This window comes from Antechinus flavipes, chromosome 4 (genome assembly GCF_016432865.1).
Source record: "Antechinus flavipes isolate AdamAnt ecotype Samford, QLD, Australia chromosome 4, AdamAnt_v2, whole genome shotgun sequence".
Lineage (NCBI taxonomy): Eukaryota > Metazoa > Chordata > Mammalia > Dasyuromorphia > Dasyuridae > Antechinus > Antechinus flavipes.
The window spans coordinates 451,715,395-451,732,696 of NC_067401.1; the positions used below are offsets into that span (position 1 = coordinate 451,715,395).

General features: G+C 42.5%; 1 protein-coding gene across 1 annotated transcript in view; it reads right to left on the bottom strand.

The window, feature by feature from the left end:
* Positions 1 to 389: 389 nt before the first annotated feature.
* The window catches only part of MSH4 (mutS homolog 4), a 57,752-nt gene continuing 40,839 nt past the window's right edge, over positions 390 to 17,302 (bottom strand). The window contains exons 15-20 of the mRNA XM_051999396.1: positions 13,849 to 14,049; positions 8,875 to 8,993; positions 7,358 to 7,486; positions 5,455 to 5,629; positions 2,876 to 2,964; positions 390 to 1,132 (exon numbers count right to left, since the gene is read on the bottom strand). Coding sequence (XP_051855356.1) covers positions 836 to 1,132; positions 2,876 to 2,964; positions 5,455 to 5,629; positions 7,358 to 7,486; positions 8,875 to 8,993; positions 13,849 to 14,049 — 1,010 coding nt within the window. The 3' untranslated portion in view covers positions 390 to 835. The remainder of the gene's footprint in view (positions 1,133 to 2,875; positions 2,965 to 5,454; positions 5,630 to 7,357; positions 7,487 to 8,874; positions 8,994 to 13,848; positions 14,050 to 17,302) is intronic.

The following is a 17,302-nucleotide window of genomic DNA, read 5'->3' on the forward strand; positions in this document are numbered from 1 at the left end:
ACATTTAAGATCAAAGGCAATGAATTAAAACTAAAACGGACTTTATTAAATAACTTAATATTCCAAACTTTCCACCATGTCATGGAGAAATATAATTAAGTAGCAGGACTATACATTTTGAAATATACTTAATCCTGAAATTGTCACAGCTTTGAAAACCATATTTCATTTAAAAAGTTGTTTCTTCACATATCTGACTAGTAATATTTGCTTAAAATTACAGAAAGAGTAGCTTATAATAATCAATACAATATTGAAATTTCTAAAATAGTTAATAAATATGATATATAGTATCTGATAATATTTAAATATATATTGCTATAAAATATATATATTGCTATATATAAAATGCTATATATATATATATATATAATATATATATGCTAACTAGACAAAGTATAACCAAAATTTCATGAATTCTCAGCTCTGGGGGAGGTTGTTTAAATGAATGGTTCTATGAGCATGCTGGCTGGCCCTGAAATCAGAAGGCCCTAGCTCCAAAGGAAGCTTCAGTCACCCAGCCTTTCCTGCCCTCAGTTTCCTCATCTGTGAAAGCTTACCCACCCAGTCTGTCAGGGATAAAAGATTACTAAAACTGGTTTTTTTCTAAAAGCCATCATAAAAGTGGTTAATGTACTCAGGGCCATGCTAAGCATTTTACAAGTACTATTTGATCCTGACCACCCTGGGGATGGAGAGATGTTACTGTGATCCTCATTTTACAGAAGAGGTCACCGAGGCAGTGACTTGCCTAGGGTCAGACAGATAGTGAGTTTCCCAGGATGGATTGTGAATGGGACCTTTGTGCCTCCTACCTGCCAAATGTATGTAAAACTCATCCTGTTAGAGACAAATCTGTCCTGGGCTCAGTGGATTGGGTAAAGTTCACCATGTGATGCTGCTGCTCCTCCTCAGGTCCCTGGCTTGGGGATGTAGCTTCTCTGACTTCAGGATCTTTGGATCCTGGTCCAGACAAGTCTGCTTCAAACTTGGACTTGAGGCCTCTCAGGTACAGGCGCAAACTCTCCGAATCCAGCCGAGAATTTCGGGCGGCCTGAAGGAGCCTGGTGGCTAGCTGGTACACGGCCCTCTGCCGGGCGGCTTCAGGAGAGCTGCTCTGGCTCTGCCGTTCCTTAAAAATACGCACAAGGGTCACAGTCTTCACCTGCCAAGAGAACTGGCCATATTCTGGCTGTCCCTTTTCCGCAGTTCACAGTGCTCGAGGCTGTGGGACTCCTATTTCCTACCAACTCAAACCAGAATAAGTAGCAATCTTTACCAAACCCAGAAGTGAAATTTCTGCCGAGTTCTTAGGACTTTATGACAACTCTATATTTTCAGTAGAACAACATTCTTCAACCAAACTGTCAGAAAAAAATAGCAGCTCAGACTTCTGAGTTTAATTTGAGAAAGGAATGGCTATAAGAAGACAGTGTGGAGACACAAAATAGTTACAGTAGCCCCCCCACCCCAGAATGAAAATTGGAAACAAAGCAGATGCCCAAGAATTGAGGAACAGGGCCTGAATGCACCCTAAGGAAAAACAGGGAAATGAGCAGAACCAGGGAACAATCTACACCAGAACTACAAATGTCAATGGAAGGGCAACAGGAACAACATAATCCAACTTGCATCTTGGGAAATTATTAAGCCCAAACCCAATATGAGAACTAATACGAGGTGAGGGTCTATGGCTATGAAACTCTGCATACAATGTCAGATGGACTCCTTGCGTTGGGTGGCTTTGCTGCACCCTTTTAACTCATCCATGTATTTACTTTGTTACAGGGCACGGCTATGGGAAATCTGGGCAGGCTCAGCTTCCTGGGTTTAAATCTGGCCTCAGACCCTTCCTAGCTGTGTGAAGATGGGCAGGAACTTTGCCCTGTGTGCCTGAGTTTCCTCATCTGCCAAATGAGCGGGAGAAGGGATCGACCAACAAATCCAGTGTCTGGGCCAAGAATGCCAGATAGGGTCACCAAGAGCCTGACATGACTGAAAATCAACTGCACAATGAAGAGATTTGCAAAAATATGTCCAAAGACCTAGATTATTTTGTTATGGGAAATGCAGTTTTCACATCATTTTATTTATATTTATGAATTGAATTATACATTTAAATGAAATAATACTATAAATTTGGATGTTTTGATTGTTAATACAGAAACACTCTGAGCACAAAGGCTCTTGGAGGTCTTCTGATGCTAAGGGTGCCAGGAGGTCCTCCTCAAACAGCCTTAAACTTCCTTTTGCGACATCCCCTTCCCTCCTCCTCTCCTCAGAGTCTTCCTCCCGGGTCTCTGGCGCACACTTCCGCACTCCACCCGGAAGAGAAGCTAGCGGCAGCTCCCCAGCCTTGGCCACCCGCCCCGGACATGGGGGTCCCCAGCGCTCCCCACTTCTGTTACAGAGCGGTGAGCATTGCCTCCTGGGGATGATGGCCCCGATCTGGAGCCGCCTCTCCGGGCTGCCCCACCACAGGATGAGACTTTTCTCATTGCCCCCCTTGCATCTGGCTCATCCCGATCCCCCCGACTTTCTTCCTTCTTCTTTGGAATGAATCAACAGGGCTCGACAAGCTCCCCTCTGGTGTATCCGGGCACCAAGTGCGGCCCGGTCTGGCTGGGTCTGGAGCCGGTGGGGAGGCCGCCTGGCCCGTGTCCCAGCTCCGAACTCACTTCCCTCATGTGGCTCGAAGAGAACAGCAGCTTCAAACAGAAGGCTGCTCCTAACGGGAAGCTCTTAAAGATAAAGGCTCAAAAGGCAGCCGCCTTAATGGAAGTGCTGGGCCTCCGCTCCTTTTATATAATTTGTAAACAGCTCAGGAGCTGTGTGATCTGGAGACAAGGGCGGGGGTCGCTAAGAAGACACTCACCATGAGCTGTCTGGTGATCTGAACTCGGATCTCTTTGGCCTCCGAAATGATCGATGGTGGGAGTGAAGAGACCTCTGCAGCCTGGATCCCTGGGAACAGAGAGATCGGGTGCTTCACTCCCATGGCCACAGGGAACTCTGGGGGACTTGTACACATGGATCTGGGCCCCTGTGCAGTAGACAGAGGGCAGGCCCGGAGGGCCGGAAGTCCTGGGTCTTCAGTCCTCCATGGCCCGGCCTCCCCGCTCCCTGCACCAAATGCCAGAGTGTTGGCCACCCTGTGGCTCCTGGCCTTCCCCGCCCACTGCCTGCCCCCTCTTCCATCTCTCTCTCTTTCTCCTTTTTCTTTTTTTTCTCTCTCTGAAATTCAGCTCCTTGACTCCTCTTCTTCTTTCCCTAAGTCTGCTGCTGAGTCCACACAGTTTTTCCTTAGTCTCGGCTTCTCTTCCCGGGGCCTGGAGTGAGCAGAATGGTGGAGCCTGGGAAGGAGGTCTACTTGTGCATTTGGAAAAATATCCTTTTTTCATCTGTGGGAGATTTGGGAGGAGGGGGAGTTTGGGAGGATAGGCTGATAGAAAAGATTTGGGGGACCCTGCTCCCTTTCCTGCACCTCTAAAACAGTCCTAGTAACAGGAGGTAGCCGTATAGTTCTATATTGTAGGAGAGAAAAGTTATTACTAGCTCTGGGCCGAACCAGGGACTCTTAAGCTGAGGTTTACAGATTCCCCACGTCAAGACTGATTTCAGGTTTGGGAATGTACAGAGGAAACAAGGTCACAGCCTCAACCTGAAACTTAGCATTTTCTTCGATTATTGATGGAGCCACAAATGCTCTTAGGAGAGCTTCCTGGGCTACCGCCACCCCAAAGTGAAGAACCTGTCTAAAACAGACTGAGATCAAATGTGCACAGCACTCGTGCAGGAACATTTCCTTCTATGATTCTCATTAGTGGACTACTATTTCTTATGTTATTTATAATTGGCTTGATTACAGCACTGAACATTATCTAAAAAAATCTGGTGACAAGGGGAATTTGGGCAAGTTAACTAGAAATGATTCCACAGCAATATTGTGTCCTAATAAAACTCATCTCTCACTGAGACAGATGATAAAGGAGAGAACACCATGGAAAGCATTGTCACTATGGGAGAGAATCCAGAGGTCTAGGACTTAAGTCCTAGTAAATAAGGAATCAAACAATCCATAGAATTGACAAAGAAGGCATAAATAAACTAACAAAATAACATTTACCTTTCATTATTGGCTTCGCGTAATGTAATCAATAATTAACATAACCATAAAAAACTTACTCAAATGTTAAATGTCAAATGTAGTAACATATAAAGGTCAATAAGTCAGACATATGGCTGAAGACTATGTTGACCTAAAGAAAAGTATATGATCATGATATGGTATAAAAATAAAGCCTGAAGGAGCCTGAGAGAAGTGGAGCATCACTTCCATCAGTCCCTCACTCAAGCTACCCCACGACTCCTGTCCTCCTTTGACACTGACCCTATCCCTCCTGCTCAGCCCCCTGGACCCTCCCTGCAGAGGCTGGACCCTTCACAGGTTCTTTGATTTTTCCCCCTTTTTTTCAGTACCAAGATACCCAACTAAATGTGTTTTGAATATGGTAACATCTGTAGAGGCCAACAGAATGGTTTGCCTCTCATTTAAAACCATGTATCAGAGACTGATGTTTCTCAAATGGGCCATAACCTGAACTAAAACTTCAGATTTAGAAGTGAATTGGAAATTCTCTCTTATCTGCCTGGTGTTACACATCCCTTCCATGACAGATTGGATGTGGAAACGTGAGTTCTGGTGTGAAACACTCCCCTGCTCATGCATTTATTCTCTTTGGAATGATCACAAAGCACTACGGCATGGGAACGGCAGATTGGCTATCGTGCCCAGGCCACCAAAACTTTGGGTAGAGAATGTGAGTGTTTAGTTTCTAATGCCCACAAGCACTGGCCAGAATGCAGGTGCAGAAAGCCCCTCACACAATGCAGGCTGCTCTCCTCTCTGAAACTCACTCTCAAGGGAGCGGACTCAGAGGCCCCGACCCAGACCTAAGGATCCCTGCCGGCCGGCACCAACTCCAAAAAGCCCCTAGCAGCGGGCCCAAGGTTCTCCTGTATGCTTTGTATTTTATCCAACGAATCCCAATTCCCTTTAATTGGTTTGGCCCCCGGGAGAACCACAGGCCCTGTGGACTCAGAACCGCTGCCCCCACGCCAGCTGGAGGAGGAAGGCCTTTGAGCCAGGTCTCTCCAGCCAGGGGCCATCGGCTCTTTGGCCGTGTTCAGGGGCCCTCTCTTCAAGCCTATGCTAAACCGCATCAGGCTGGAGCTCTCCAGACACTTCAAGTGTTTAGATAACGTTCCATAGTTCATTATAAGCTCAAAATTCAGTTCAATTCTTTAATTACCATCAAGTGCTCTACAAGAAAGACTATTCTGGAGAAGGGCAAACCTTAGCTCTGGAGGGAGACATCCCTCGGACCACCAGGATTTGACCAGAGACAACAATTCTAATTTCAGAGTTTATATGGACAGAAATATTAGAAATACCATAATTCTTTTCTTCCGTTTGTCCTTTCGAGAGTTTGTGGGTGTACGTGACGGACTCTCTGCTTCTTCCACTGCTTCTGACGTGCTCAACTTCAAAATGGATATTTTCAACATTGGGAAACGAGAGATCCATCTCGCAGAGCTCCAGGAAATGAGTGGCAAACAATGTAAATGCCTACAGTGCAGACCACAAAGTCCCCATTAGGCCTTGTCAAGTAAATTCAGGGATTCCATGTAGGCAACTAAGAATTTCACAGTCACTCCCAGTGACTCGGCAAAGACAGTACCAAGCCGAGAATCCTGCTCGTTTATAACACTGTTCTTGGAGAGTTCCCCCTTAAACAGACCAAAATGCTTCCTGTGTATGTATCTGTGGGATCTCACTGGACCCATTCCCTTAGCAACTTTCAGCCCAGCCAACCTGAGGGCATTTATTACTTACAGGCCCTCTAGGATCCACAGACTGGAGGAGATTCCCTGAAGTTCCCGGTCCTGAAGGGTTACCTGGTTCCCCAAGAAGTGCAGGAACTGCCAGAGTCACTCCCACAGCTAGTGGGAGTCAAACCCCATGAGCCTACATTTCCCTAACTCAAAGCCATCCTTCTTTCCTCATACATACATCCATGCAAATACAGACACCTATGAGCCTTCTAAAACTGGACTCCACTTAACAGCCCTAGAAAACAGGGGACCAGTCCTACTTCTGCAGGTCTACCTCTGCCTTTTGAAATCTGATTTCTTTTCATGACGCACCATATCCTGGGTGTAGATGGGCCAGCTCCAATTATGAGCTCTAAGGGGAAGCTTTCTCTGTTCCAGTAAGTAGTGAGTACCCACTCCCACCTGCACAACACTTCATACTTTTCTGTGCATTTATTGTTATCTGCCTTCTATTATAATTATGTATTTATTTCTCCAAATGTGTTTTATCAGCCAAGGATTAAGATCCAAGTTCAGATCCTTCCTCAAACACATGTGATCCTGGGATAGTTAATAAAACTCTGTCTGCCTCAGTTTCTTCATCCATGAAATGAGCATGAAATAGCATCTACCTCTCAGGGCTGTTGTGAAGCTCAAATGAGATAACAAAGGTAAGTACCAATAGATTGTAGCTATCATCACTATCGGTATTTATTTTGTTTTTCCTCTACTATTCTGCACAGATGAGGTTCTTGCGGAAGTGAATTATTAAATTCAACAACTTCAGAAGAGATGTTAGTTGACAAATATATTTAAACATTTTTTACATATTTCCTTTATAATAATCCCCTTCACCATTAAGACACAGTATTATCTTTGGATAATTTTGAACAAAGACACCACATTGTGACAGGCAGAGACAGAAAACATTAGGAAGGTTTTCAGAATTGAATGATGAGCCATTAGATTGGCTATCAGTGGAATTGTTAAATTGAACAGTGAGACAAGAAGAAAAGAAGGCTCAAATAGGAGACAAAAATATAAATAAAATCTGAGTCATCTAATATATTGATCAACTATGCTACCAAAAGAGATTAAAAATTTGTAATACTTTCAAAATTTCATATCTTAAATCAATTGTAGTAACACTAGTAAACCTCCTTTTTACTAAATGGCTCAAAAACAACAGAAGTCAGTCAAAATCTATGATCCCATTATCAATTTAAGGTTTGATCCAATATGTAAATTATGTATAATTCTTATTTTTTCTATCTCTATTAGACAGTTCTGTCAAAGGAGAAGTGAAACTCAGATGCATGTTTTTCAGCCACCTTCTAACTAAAGCACTAGGGGATGTTATACCACCAAGGACTGCTAAGGGACTTTATTTGTGAGCAATGTCCACTAATGTGAGTTGGCATCTAAATGAAAAAAGTACATCAAAAAGTAATTTAGTGAATACATAAGAAATATGGAAGAATACCTTCAAGCTCAGCAGATATTCACAGACTGCATAACAAATGCCAATTCCTTCCTCTGGATTAGTGCCTCTGCCAAGTTCATCAATTAAGATGAGTGATTTGTCGTTAGCATTATGTACTATATATGCTATCTAGGGAAAAATATTTTAATATTACTTCAGCTAAGAAGCTGTCAGTATGATAAAAAAACAAAATTAGAAAAAAATACAGATTATTAATTCAACTGAAATGAAGCTTTACTGAGAAATCTGGCACACAGAGTAAAAGATTATTTTTCTTAAATTCAAAGCCAGTAATTACAATGGTAATTACAATATTAATGGCTAATGGGTATATAAAAATGCACCGCATGTGTGCATGAGACAACACAATGAGCAAGTAGCCAACAATTAAATTATAATGTCTTAGATTGAGCCAAGGAAAATACAGGAATAAATTTCATTTTAGCTAATAGGGGGAGGAGGGAACCCAAGATACTAATGTCCTGTAAACTTTTATCATTAAATAATATCAAATTTATTTTGATATAATTAAAACTAGCATAATTGCAAAGAAAACTACAGGGGAAAATATACCAGTATGGACGTTTATGGCTAACCCAGCCCCATTTCCATTCCCAAGGACACCCAATACAAGTCTTCATGGACCACCATCTTTATCGCAGAGAGATCCCCTTCCCCAGCAAAAGAATTCCACTCTATTTATGACATCAGGTAGCCACAATCCGATGCCACGTCTGATAGACGACTCTGCAAGCACTAATCATGCAGTTGCTATGGAACCGCACTGTTGGGCACTGTTCTAACCCTTGCCCTAAATGAACTTGAATTCTAATGAGGAAAATCCTCCAAAAAGCACATACAAGGTAACTGTGGGAGGAAGGCTTGAGCAGCTGCAGGAACCACAGAAGGCTTCATCTAGAGAGGGATTCTGAAGGGAAACCAGGGATTCCTTGGAGAGAGACTAAGAAGGCCCTCAGAGTCCTGCTGAAGTAGTCTTCCTCACTCCCAAACCTGATCCCACCCCTCCTGCTGCAAAGCCTGGGCTTCAAGGCCCCGTCTGCTCCCTGAGTGCCCCGAGGAGCCGGGGCCTTACAGACAAGGTGGCCCTGGCCCTCTCTGAGCCATGCACCGTACCATGCAAGGCTGCCTGATCCGTGGGGCCTGGAGTTGGCGGATTCTGGGACTCTGCCTTCCCTGGCTCCACGTTCCCAGTTATCTTGGAAAATTAAAGTCTGATAAAAAGAAGCTTGCTACCAATCCAGTATTTAAAATTAAGCCTAGCAAGAACAATGTAAAAGATAGAAGTAATTAGAAATTGTCTTTTGGGGGAGCACACTGTGCATTTCACAGAAAAATGGACATGCTTCCTAAGTAAAGGGCCATCTTTTCTCAGACACTGAGATAACAGAGACTGTGTCACAGGCCTGCTTCAGGATGGTCACAGGCCGGGAGATGCTACCCGCCATCTCCAGCTGAATCCAATCAGCTCCCAACAGTAGAAGAATTTAACTTGGTACCTCTTTCATTTCCTTCATAAACGTTGATGAATTTGTCTCTATATCATCACCCATACTGATTCTGGTGAAAATTTGTTCTGTGATTCTAAATGAAGAATATTCTGCTGGGACAAATGAACCTGTAGAATTAAGAAAAGGTGTCAGGTGTATTTAAATTCAAAGCAGAAAGAAATTCTTTTTTTTAAAAAACCATATTTGTACTAAACTTTTTCTCCTTTATACTGCACAACAATAGTTATATGTGTGTGTTGTGTGTGTGTGTGTTAAGAACAAATTCTAAAGGTAATAGTCATGTGAAAAAGAATGAAAAGAGATATTTAAAAAATCAAATAAATTTAAATTTTAAAAAATCAAAAAAAATTTTAAATAGGAAGCAATCCATTTTAGAAAAGTAACTGAAGTTTAAAGTTTCATCCTCAAAAGCTCTTGGGAAAATATTATAGCAAATGTGACTGGAAAACATTGAAGGCTACACAGCAGCAGAAAGAAGAAAAAATCAACACTAAATTTTCCACCATAAAACTAAGTTTACTGTCCCAGACAATATGATGCTGTCTACACCAGATTTTATATCCCTCTCTTAAAAGCTGAATGGGTCAACTTATAAACCTGTTCCATATAAAGAATGAGAGCACAAAATGCACTTTAATTCCACTGGAAAATAACAGCATGCCATTATTTATATGTAAAAAAGTGGTTAGCATTCAAATTTGTGAAAAAGAAAATTCTATCCTTAAATACAAATTGGCAATGTCAGAAAGAAAATAGTAGCCTATTAAATCCTGAAGAAAAATAAGCTTTTCTCCTTATAAATTCATTGTCCAATCCGGCAAGAGACAGTCTTAAGAAAGGTTTAAAAGCAACATTTTTAAAAATCATCCTCTGATCGACTATGATAGACTTAGCTCTTCTCAGCCATACAATGATTTAAAACAATTCCAACAGACTTGTGATGGAAAATGCCATCTGCATCCAGAGAGAGAACTATGGAGACTGAATGTAGATTGAAGCATACCATTTTCACCTTTTTACTTGTTTCTTAGTTTGCTTTTTCCTATGGTTTTTCCCTTTTGTTCTCATTTTTCTTTCACAACATGAAAATGTTTAAAATGATTGTACGTGTATTACCTATATCAGACTGCTCGCTGTCTTGGGGAGGGAAAATATAGGGAAGAGAGAGAGAAAAAATTTGGAACTTAAAATCTTACAAAAATAAATGTTGAAAACTATCTTTACATGTAATTAGAAAAATAAAATATTATTGAGAAATAAAAGCCATTCTCAAATGATTTCATCTGTGTAGGAAAATCCTCCCACTGATATAACTCTATAATTTGTCAGTAATTTTATCATGTTTTCCCCATTGTCCGGGGCTCTGAAAAGTTATGCTTTGCCCACGGTCACCCATCTGGAACCCATTTGCATCAGGACTCAAAGACCCTGGTCTTCCTCGCTCTAAGATTCACTATTCCTTGCTGCCCCTTTTCTTTTTTTTAAAGGATCCAGGAATGTCGATTATATAATCGTTATCAGTTCTTTCTGAATATTAGGAAAAAGCTAAGCAAAATTAGGATAATTGTTAAAGGAAAAACTTGTTTTGCATTAAGATCCTAAAAGTGTCTTAACACTGAACGATCAGGGAAGTTGAATGAGTACTCTGACAACTAAATAACTGAAGTCACTGTTCCACAGGTAACCACAAAGAGAAGGCACAGCTGGGGCTGCATTCTGCTTCCGGTGTCCTGGGAACTAGCCGTGGGCCTTGGCAAAGTCCATTGGGCTCTCTGAGATCCCACATTTTGCTCCTTGGAGCATCCTGGCCTGTCTTTCCATCTTGTTTCCTCAGTATTAGCTGGAGCAGGTCTGGGCCGATGAAGGCAAAGAGAAAGTGGCCCGACTGTCCTGCTCCCCATCACGCCCTTGCACCAGCTGCCCAGAAGTCCCAGGTACTCCTTGGGCAACCTCACTCCCTGCCCCCTCACCACACCACCAGATTCTCCTGGAATAAGGATGCTTTTCAGCAGCAGGGGTCAGAGACTCCACATGAGAACAGCAGTCCAATGAGAGAGACCCCTTTCTCCTGGAGTTTCTGCAGGCTTTCCTGGCTGCTGGCTGGGCTGAGGCTGGGGTCTGTGTCTCCAGGAACAACGCTTCCTTCTCACCATAGCCCGGGCTCCCCGGGAAGATAACGGAGAAGATTAGAATGTAGCTGAGGGCAGCACCTCCACACCCGTGGCATTGCCCAGCAGGCCAGAGGGACTCCCGGGGAGCCCTGACCCATCCCCAAGCAGGGCCATTTGCAGAGGATATCTGTGGCTCTGGAACTTCGGTATGAAGGATGTGTATGTTTCTTACATGAGTGTCCCTCTGGGAGCTACATCTGTGCCCTTCTTCCATAGGATGACGTGTCCATCTGTGTGTAGGGAACACCTTCCACATTGCTTATCGTCCTAGGCCATTTGATTAATTGTCTCTTGTTTTTAGGCTAACATATAAATATGTTGGTGGTGGTCTGCAAGTTCTGGGTTTGAGTGGGAGCCAACTCATTGAGCTAGTTTCTGGAGGCACAAAGGATGAAATATCTCAAATTACAGGAGCTTTTTGATATAGTTGCATTAAAGAATGTGATGCTAAAATTTAAGAAACTGCCGCCTTATCAATAATCTGATAAATGATGTTACCTGATCTTAACAAGTTATTGCTGCTGCCACAATTCTTTTATTTCCCCCTTACTGAATTGGTATCGTATTCTGAGTTTTCTTCACTCAAAGCCCCCAAACTACTGCTTCCTTTCCATTCTCAACGAGTACTTCACCACTGACTCTCTTGAGAAAATAGAGCCTTTCTGCCATCAGTTCTTTCTCCCCTTTTCCACATCGTGAACCTATCTATATTGTTCTTGCTTCTTGTATGATCTCCTACAAGAGCCTTTCTACTTATTTCTTTTCACCATAGTCTGTCTGTCTGTCTGTCTCTGTCTCTGTCTTTCTCTATGTGTGTGTGTGTGTGTGTATACATGTATATACTTTATATACTTCCTAGCTATGTGACTCTAGGCAAGTCACTTAATCCCATTGTCTTGCAAAAAAATTGCATTTGATATTTTTAAACCAATCAGCAAACCATATCTACCTTTCTACCACATCTGCTCTTTCATTCCAAACCCCATGCAAATTGGGAAACTAAATCTCCCCCCAAAAAACTTGTTACAAACATGATTGTCAAACAAAAACACATCGCCCCCCTCTCCGTGGGCCAAAACCCACCATTGTCTTCTACCTCCAAGTCCACCTCCCACTGTGGAGGTAAGGAACACATTTCATCCTCAGTCCTCTGGAAGCCTGCTTGATTATGGAGAGTTCCTCACTCTTTCAAGCTGTGTCTTTAGCATGTTGCCATTGGATAATTGTCCCCTGATTCCTTTCTCTGCACCGGCTCATATAAATCTTTCCAGGATTCTCTGAGACATCCCCTTCATCATTTCTCACAGCACATTCCCAGATCATGGGAACCGTTGAGTTTCCTTTTCTCTGTCACCTCCAAAAGAGCTACAATTTTTGTACATTCTTAGTTAGAGGTTGTTTTGCTTAGCGACCTTCACTCTAATTTCTCTTCTTCCCTTTCTCTATTTCCCTGCTGACTCAAATGTATTTCAGTACACAACTTTGCAGATGTATTTTATCCTCCTTTGATCAATTCAGAGATCTTCTCCAGTCACTCCTTTCCCTATATTGTGTCGATGACCACTTGCATATCCTAATTGGGTTAGATATTTCCCCTGACTTTCCTTCTCCACCTCATACAGTGCTCCCCCCATTCTTCCTCCCCTCTCTTTCCAGTCTTCTCTCAGGTTTTCTGTCTAATGAGACTCTCCAGGACCACCACTGATGACAAGGCCTAGAGAGGACACATGGATCATCTCTCCATATCAGAATATAAGCATTTTATCTTTGCTCAGTTATCTTTGCTAGGTTTGGTTTAACTTTTTGGTTTTATGTTTTTTTTTTTCCTGCCTATTCATTCTCTCCAGCCCTTTCTGGTCTTTTCTTCAGGAATGCACCAAAGCTCTTTATTTCACTAAAATTTCATTTCCCCCATGACATTAGTTTTGCTAGATAAATTACACCTGACTGTAACACCATATCCTTTGCCTTCTAGCATATTATATTCCGAGTTTTTGCCCCTTTGGATTTTGTGGCAACTAAATCCTGGGCAGCTGAGTATTTAAAGGCTTTCTTTCTTTGCAATGTTTTTCTTTGACTGGGAAGTTCTGGATTTTGGCTGTGATGTTTCTGGGAGTTTTCATTTTGAAATTTACTTTAGGAAGTGACCAGGGGTTTCTTTCTAGTTCTACTTTTCCCTCCAGTACCAAGAGATTTGGAAAGTTTTCTCTGAAGATTTCTTGAACTAAGTTGTCTGGGCTCTTTTTTTGTTTTTTTGGACATGGTTGGTTCCCCCACGTTTATATCCAGATGTGGCCTGAGTTGCGTGTTGGATGAAATGTCACCTTAGCTCCCACTGGGCTGGGGTCCTGGATCATTTGGGGTACTCCCCAAGGTTCCTCATTGTTCCTCAGGGCCTCAATGCTGAAAAACCTGACCTGGACTCTGACTTATAAATTCCTGAGGCTTTTCTGAACTTCCAAAACCCCTGTGGTCATCTGGCCTCCCACCAGACATTAGAAGTCCCTGAATGAAGCCCAAAAATTGCCCTTGGTGAACAAGGCCCCAACAAACCAGAACCAGGTACCAAAAGTGGCTGTAGACTACAAGAAGCTGGAGGGGAGCTCCTAATGTAGACAGGTGGCACCTAATAAATGTTTACTGAAAGAGCAGTGAGTGTTCTCTGCTATAAGATGTACTATAATCTTACCTGAAAGGAGTGACCTCGAGGGGCTTGTGGAAGCCTGGAAATTTAGCACTGACTCTGGGAGGTTTTGAGGGAGGACAATGCCCAGAGAAAAGCGTGACTTACCAATCTGGGCCATGATCTGACAAAGGGCAATCTGCTTTAAGTAAGTTGACTTCCCGCTCATGTTTGGCCCAGTGACGATCACGAAGTTGCTGCCCTCGGTGATGTAAGTGTTGTTAGCCACAGGCCTTTCCATGGATATCTTCTCAAGGATGGGGTGCCAGCCTTGTTTGATGGCTAATGTGTCCGTGAATTCAGGGCGAACTAAAGGGGGGAAAGGGAAACTGTAAGCTATAACAGCACACGGCGTTTAAGCTTTTTCCTTTCTATATTGAGGAGGGGAAAAAGGCTCCGTGGTCGAGTGGAAAGAGCTGGTTTTGCATTGATTCAGGCTGGTGATGCAAAGGAAAAAGGCCTGAATCCTAGCTCAGCCAGTCACTAAGGGTATAACTGTGGGTCATTTAGCTTTGCTAGGTCTCAGCTTCCTCATCTGCAGAGCAAAAGATTTGCAGGAGGGGATAGACCTCTGAGGTCTCCTCTAGTTCTAACCCTAAGATCCTACCAATAAATTACATTCAAGATCAAAAGGCATTTTGTGCTCTAAGTGGATTTTTACCCATTTTGTTTGATGCTCTACTCATCACATCTCTTATTATCCTTAAACCTATGGTGAGATACCCAGCCCCATTACCAATCCAATCTGCTACAATCATTCTGAAAATGTGACATTCAGAACTGACACTACTGGATAAATAGGGCCAAGCATAAGGGAATGCTTTTTCTTCATTTGGATTCTTTCTATCTGTCTCTCTCGGTGTCTCTGTCTTTGTCTGTCTGTCTCTCAGTGTCTGTCTTTCTCAATGTTTCTCTCTCTGTTGTCTGTCTCTGTGTGTCTCTCTCAGTGTTTGTCTGTCTCTGCAGTGTCTGTCTTTGTCTGTGTCTCTGTCTCTGTGTGTCTCTTGGTGTCTGTCTCTGCAGTCTCTGTCTCTGTCTGTCTCAGTGTCTCTGTCTTTGTCTCTCAGTGTCTGTCTTTCTCAATGTTTCTCTCTCTGTTGTCTGTCTCTGTGTGTCTCTCAGTGTCTGTCTGTCTCTGCAGTGTCTCTGTCTTTGTCTGTGTCTCTGTCTGTCTCAGTTCTCTGTCTTTGTCTGTCTCTTAGTGTCTGTCTTTCTCAGTGTCTCTGTCTCTGTGTGTCTCTTAGTCTCTGTCTCTGCAGTGTCTCTGTCTCTGTCTCAGTGTCTCTGTCTCTGTGTGTCTCTTGGTGTCTGTCTCTGCAGTGTCTCTGTCTCTGTCTGTCTCAATGTCTCTGTCTTTGTCTCTTAGTGTCTGTCTTTCTCAGTGTCTCTGTCTCTGTGTGTCTCTTGGTGTCTGTCTCTGCAGTGTCTCTGTCTCTGACTGTCTCAGTGTCTCTGTCTTTGTCTGTCTCTCAGTGTCTGTCTTTCTCAATGTTTCTCTCTCTGTTGTCTGTCTCTGTGTGTCTCTCAGTGTCTGTCTGTCTCTGCAGTGTCTCTGTCTTTGTGTCTCTGTCTGTCTCAGTGTCTCTGTCTTTGTCTCTTAGTGTCTGTCTTTCTCAGTGTCTCTGTCTCTGTGTGTCTCTTGGTGTCTGTCTCTGCAGTGTCTCTGTCTCTGTCTCAATGTCTCTGTCTTTGTCTCTTAGTGTCTGTCTTTCTCAGTGTTTCTGTCTCTGTTTGTCTCTTGGTGTCTGTCTCTGCAGTGTCTCTGTCTCTGTCTGTCTCAATGTCTCTGTCTTTGTCTCTTAGTGTCTGTCTTTCTCAATGTCTCTGTCTCTGTGTGTCTCTTGGTGTCTGTCTCTGCAGTGTCTCTGTCTCTGTCTCAATGTCTCTGTCTTTGTCTCTTAGTGTCTGTCTTTCTCAGTGTCTCTGTCTCTGTGTGTCTCTTGGTGTCTGCCTGTCTCTGTCAGTGTTTCTGTCTTTGTATGTCTCCTCTAAAACTGCCCTGTCTTCCTATTCATGACTCACATCAAGCTTGTAGCCTCCTAAAGCCTCCGGAGCTCTCGAGAGGATTGGCAGTCACTTGGTGACTCCCTCATTCTGCACTTTTGAAGATAATTTTTTGACCCTGCTAAATTTTGCCTTATTGAATTCAGGCCATCACATTGGTCTTTTAGACCCTGACCCTTTCATCCACTTTTATTAGTTCTGTATTCTCCAGAAATCTGAGACACAGTCATTTTTGCCTGGTTCCCACCTTCTCTCCATGCATTGAGTTGTTGATGAGTTCACGAGTTCTGTTTAGATACTTCTCCCTTTTCTTCCTTGAAATCATCTGTGTTTAATTCTGAAATTCACTCTTGGGAATTCTCCATTCTTCTCAGTCCCACTTTCCCATCAAGAAACATAGGTCATGGAATGCTACCTATCCAGACTCAATAGCAAGTCATTCACAGTTCTCTGTCAAACTGAAAGAGGTCTCAGATGGGGTGTGGGGGTCTGGGACAGGCCCTGTGCTGGGGAACCTATTTTACCAATTATTCAGATAAAGGCGAGTCTGGAATCCTTATTCAATTTGCAAATGATACAAAGCAGGTAGGGATAGTTAATCCAGTCAATAACCTAAGTGTATTCCAAAAAGATCCTGAAAGGCTGAAAACAATGATCTGAAATTTAAAGTCTTACACTTGGACTCAAGAAATTCAACTAGAAACTATATAATGTAACTAAAAAAAAAAAATTCTGCAAAAAATAAAGACAGACCTAAATAACTGGAGAAATACTCATTGCTCATGGGTAGGTTATAGAAATGCAGTAAAAATGAGATACTGCCTAATTTGTATATTCAGTGCTATACCATTCACGCTTTGAAATATTAGGCACATGCTCCCCCAAAAATCAGAAAGAAAAAGTACTGATATATTCAAAAATACTTACATAACTCTCTTGGGGGAGTCAAAAATAATAGGCTGTTCTCCTGCTGGGGAATGGCTAAACAAATTGTGGTATATAAATGTAACAGAGTATTATTCTGCCATAGGAAATGATGAAATGGAAATTTTCAGAGAAAATTAGTCAAACCTTTATGAAATGGTGCAGAGAGAAGAGAGCAGAGCTAAGAGACCAATGTATACAATCCATTGTGGAGAGAAAGTTTGGAAAGACTTTAGAATTTTGATCAATGCAATGATAAATCACCAGCCTAAAAAAATAAAAATAATTTGACAGTTAAGATGCTTGCCTCAGTTTCTTCACTAGTAAAATAAGCAGGAGAAGGAAATGGCAAACCACTCCATTGTCTTTGCCAAGAAAACCCCAAATGGGGTCATGAAGAGTCAGACACAACTGAAAAATGACTGAACAACAACACTCTATAACTGGAAAGAGCAACAACAAAAATCAAAGCCAACTGTGTTTGGTCCCAAGAAGAAGAGAAATTGAATTTCCTTCCCTTCTTTGCAGGAGTGGGAGATCATGGGTGTAAAAAACGGCATTTATTATCAGATTGTATGGATGGGTTGCTTAGTTTTACCAAACTATTTTTCTCTCTCTCTCTTTTTAAAATTCT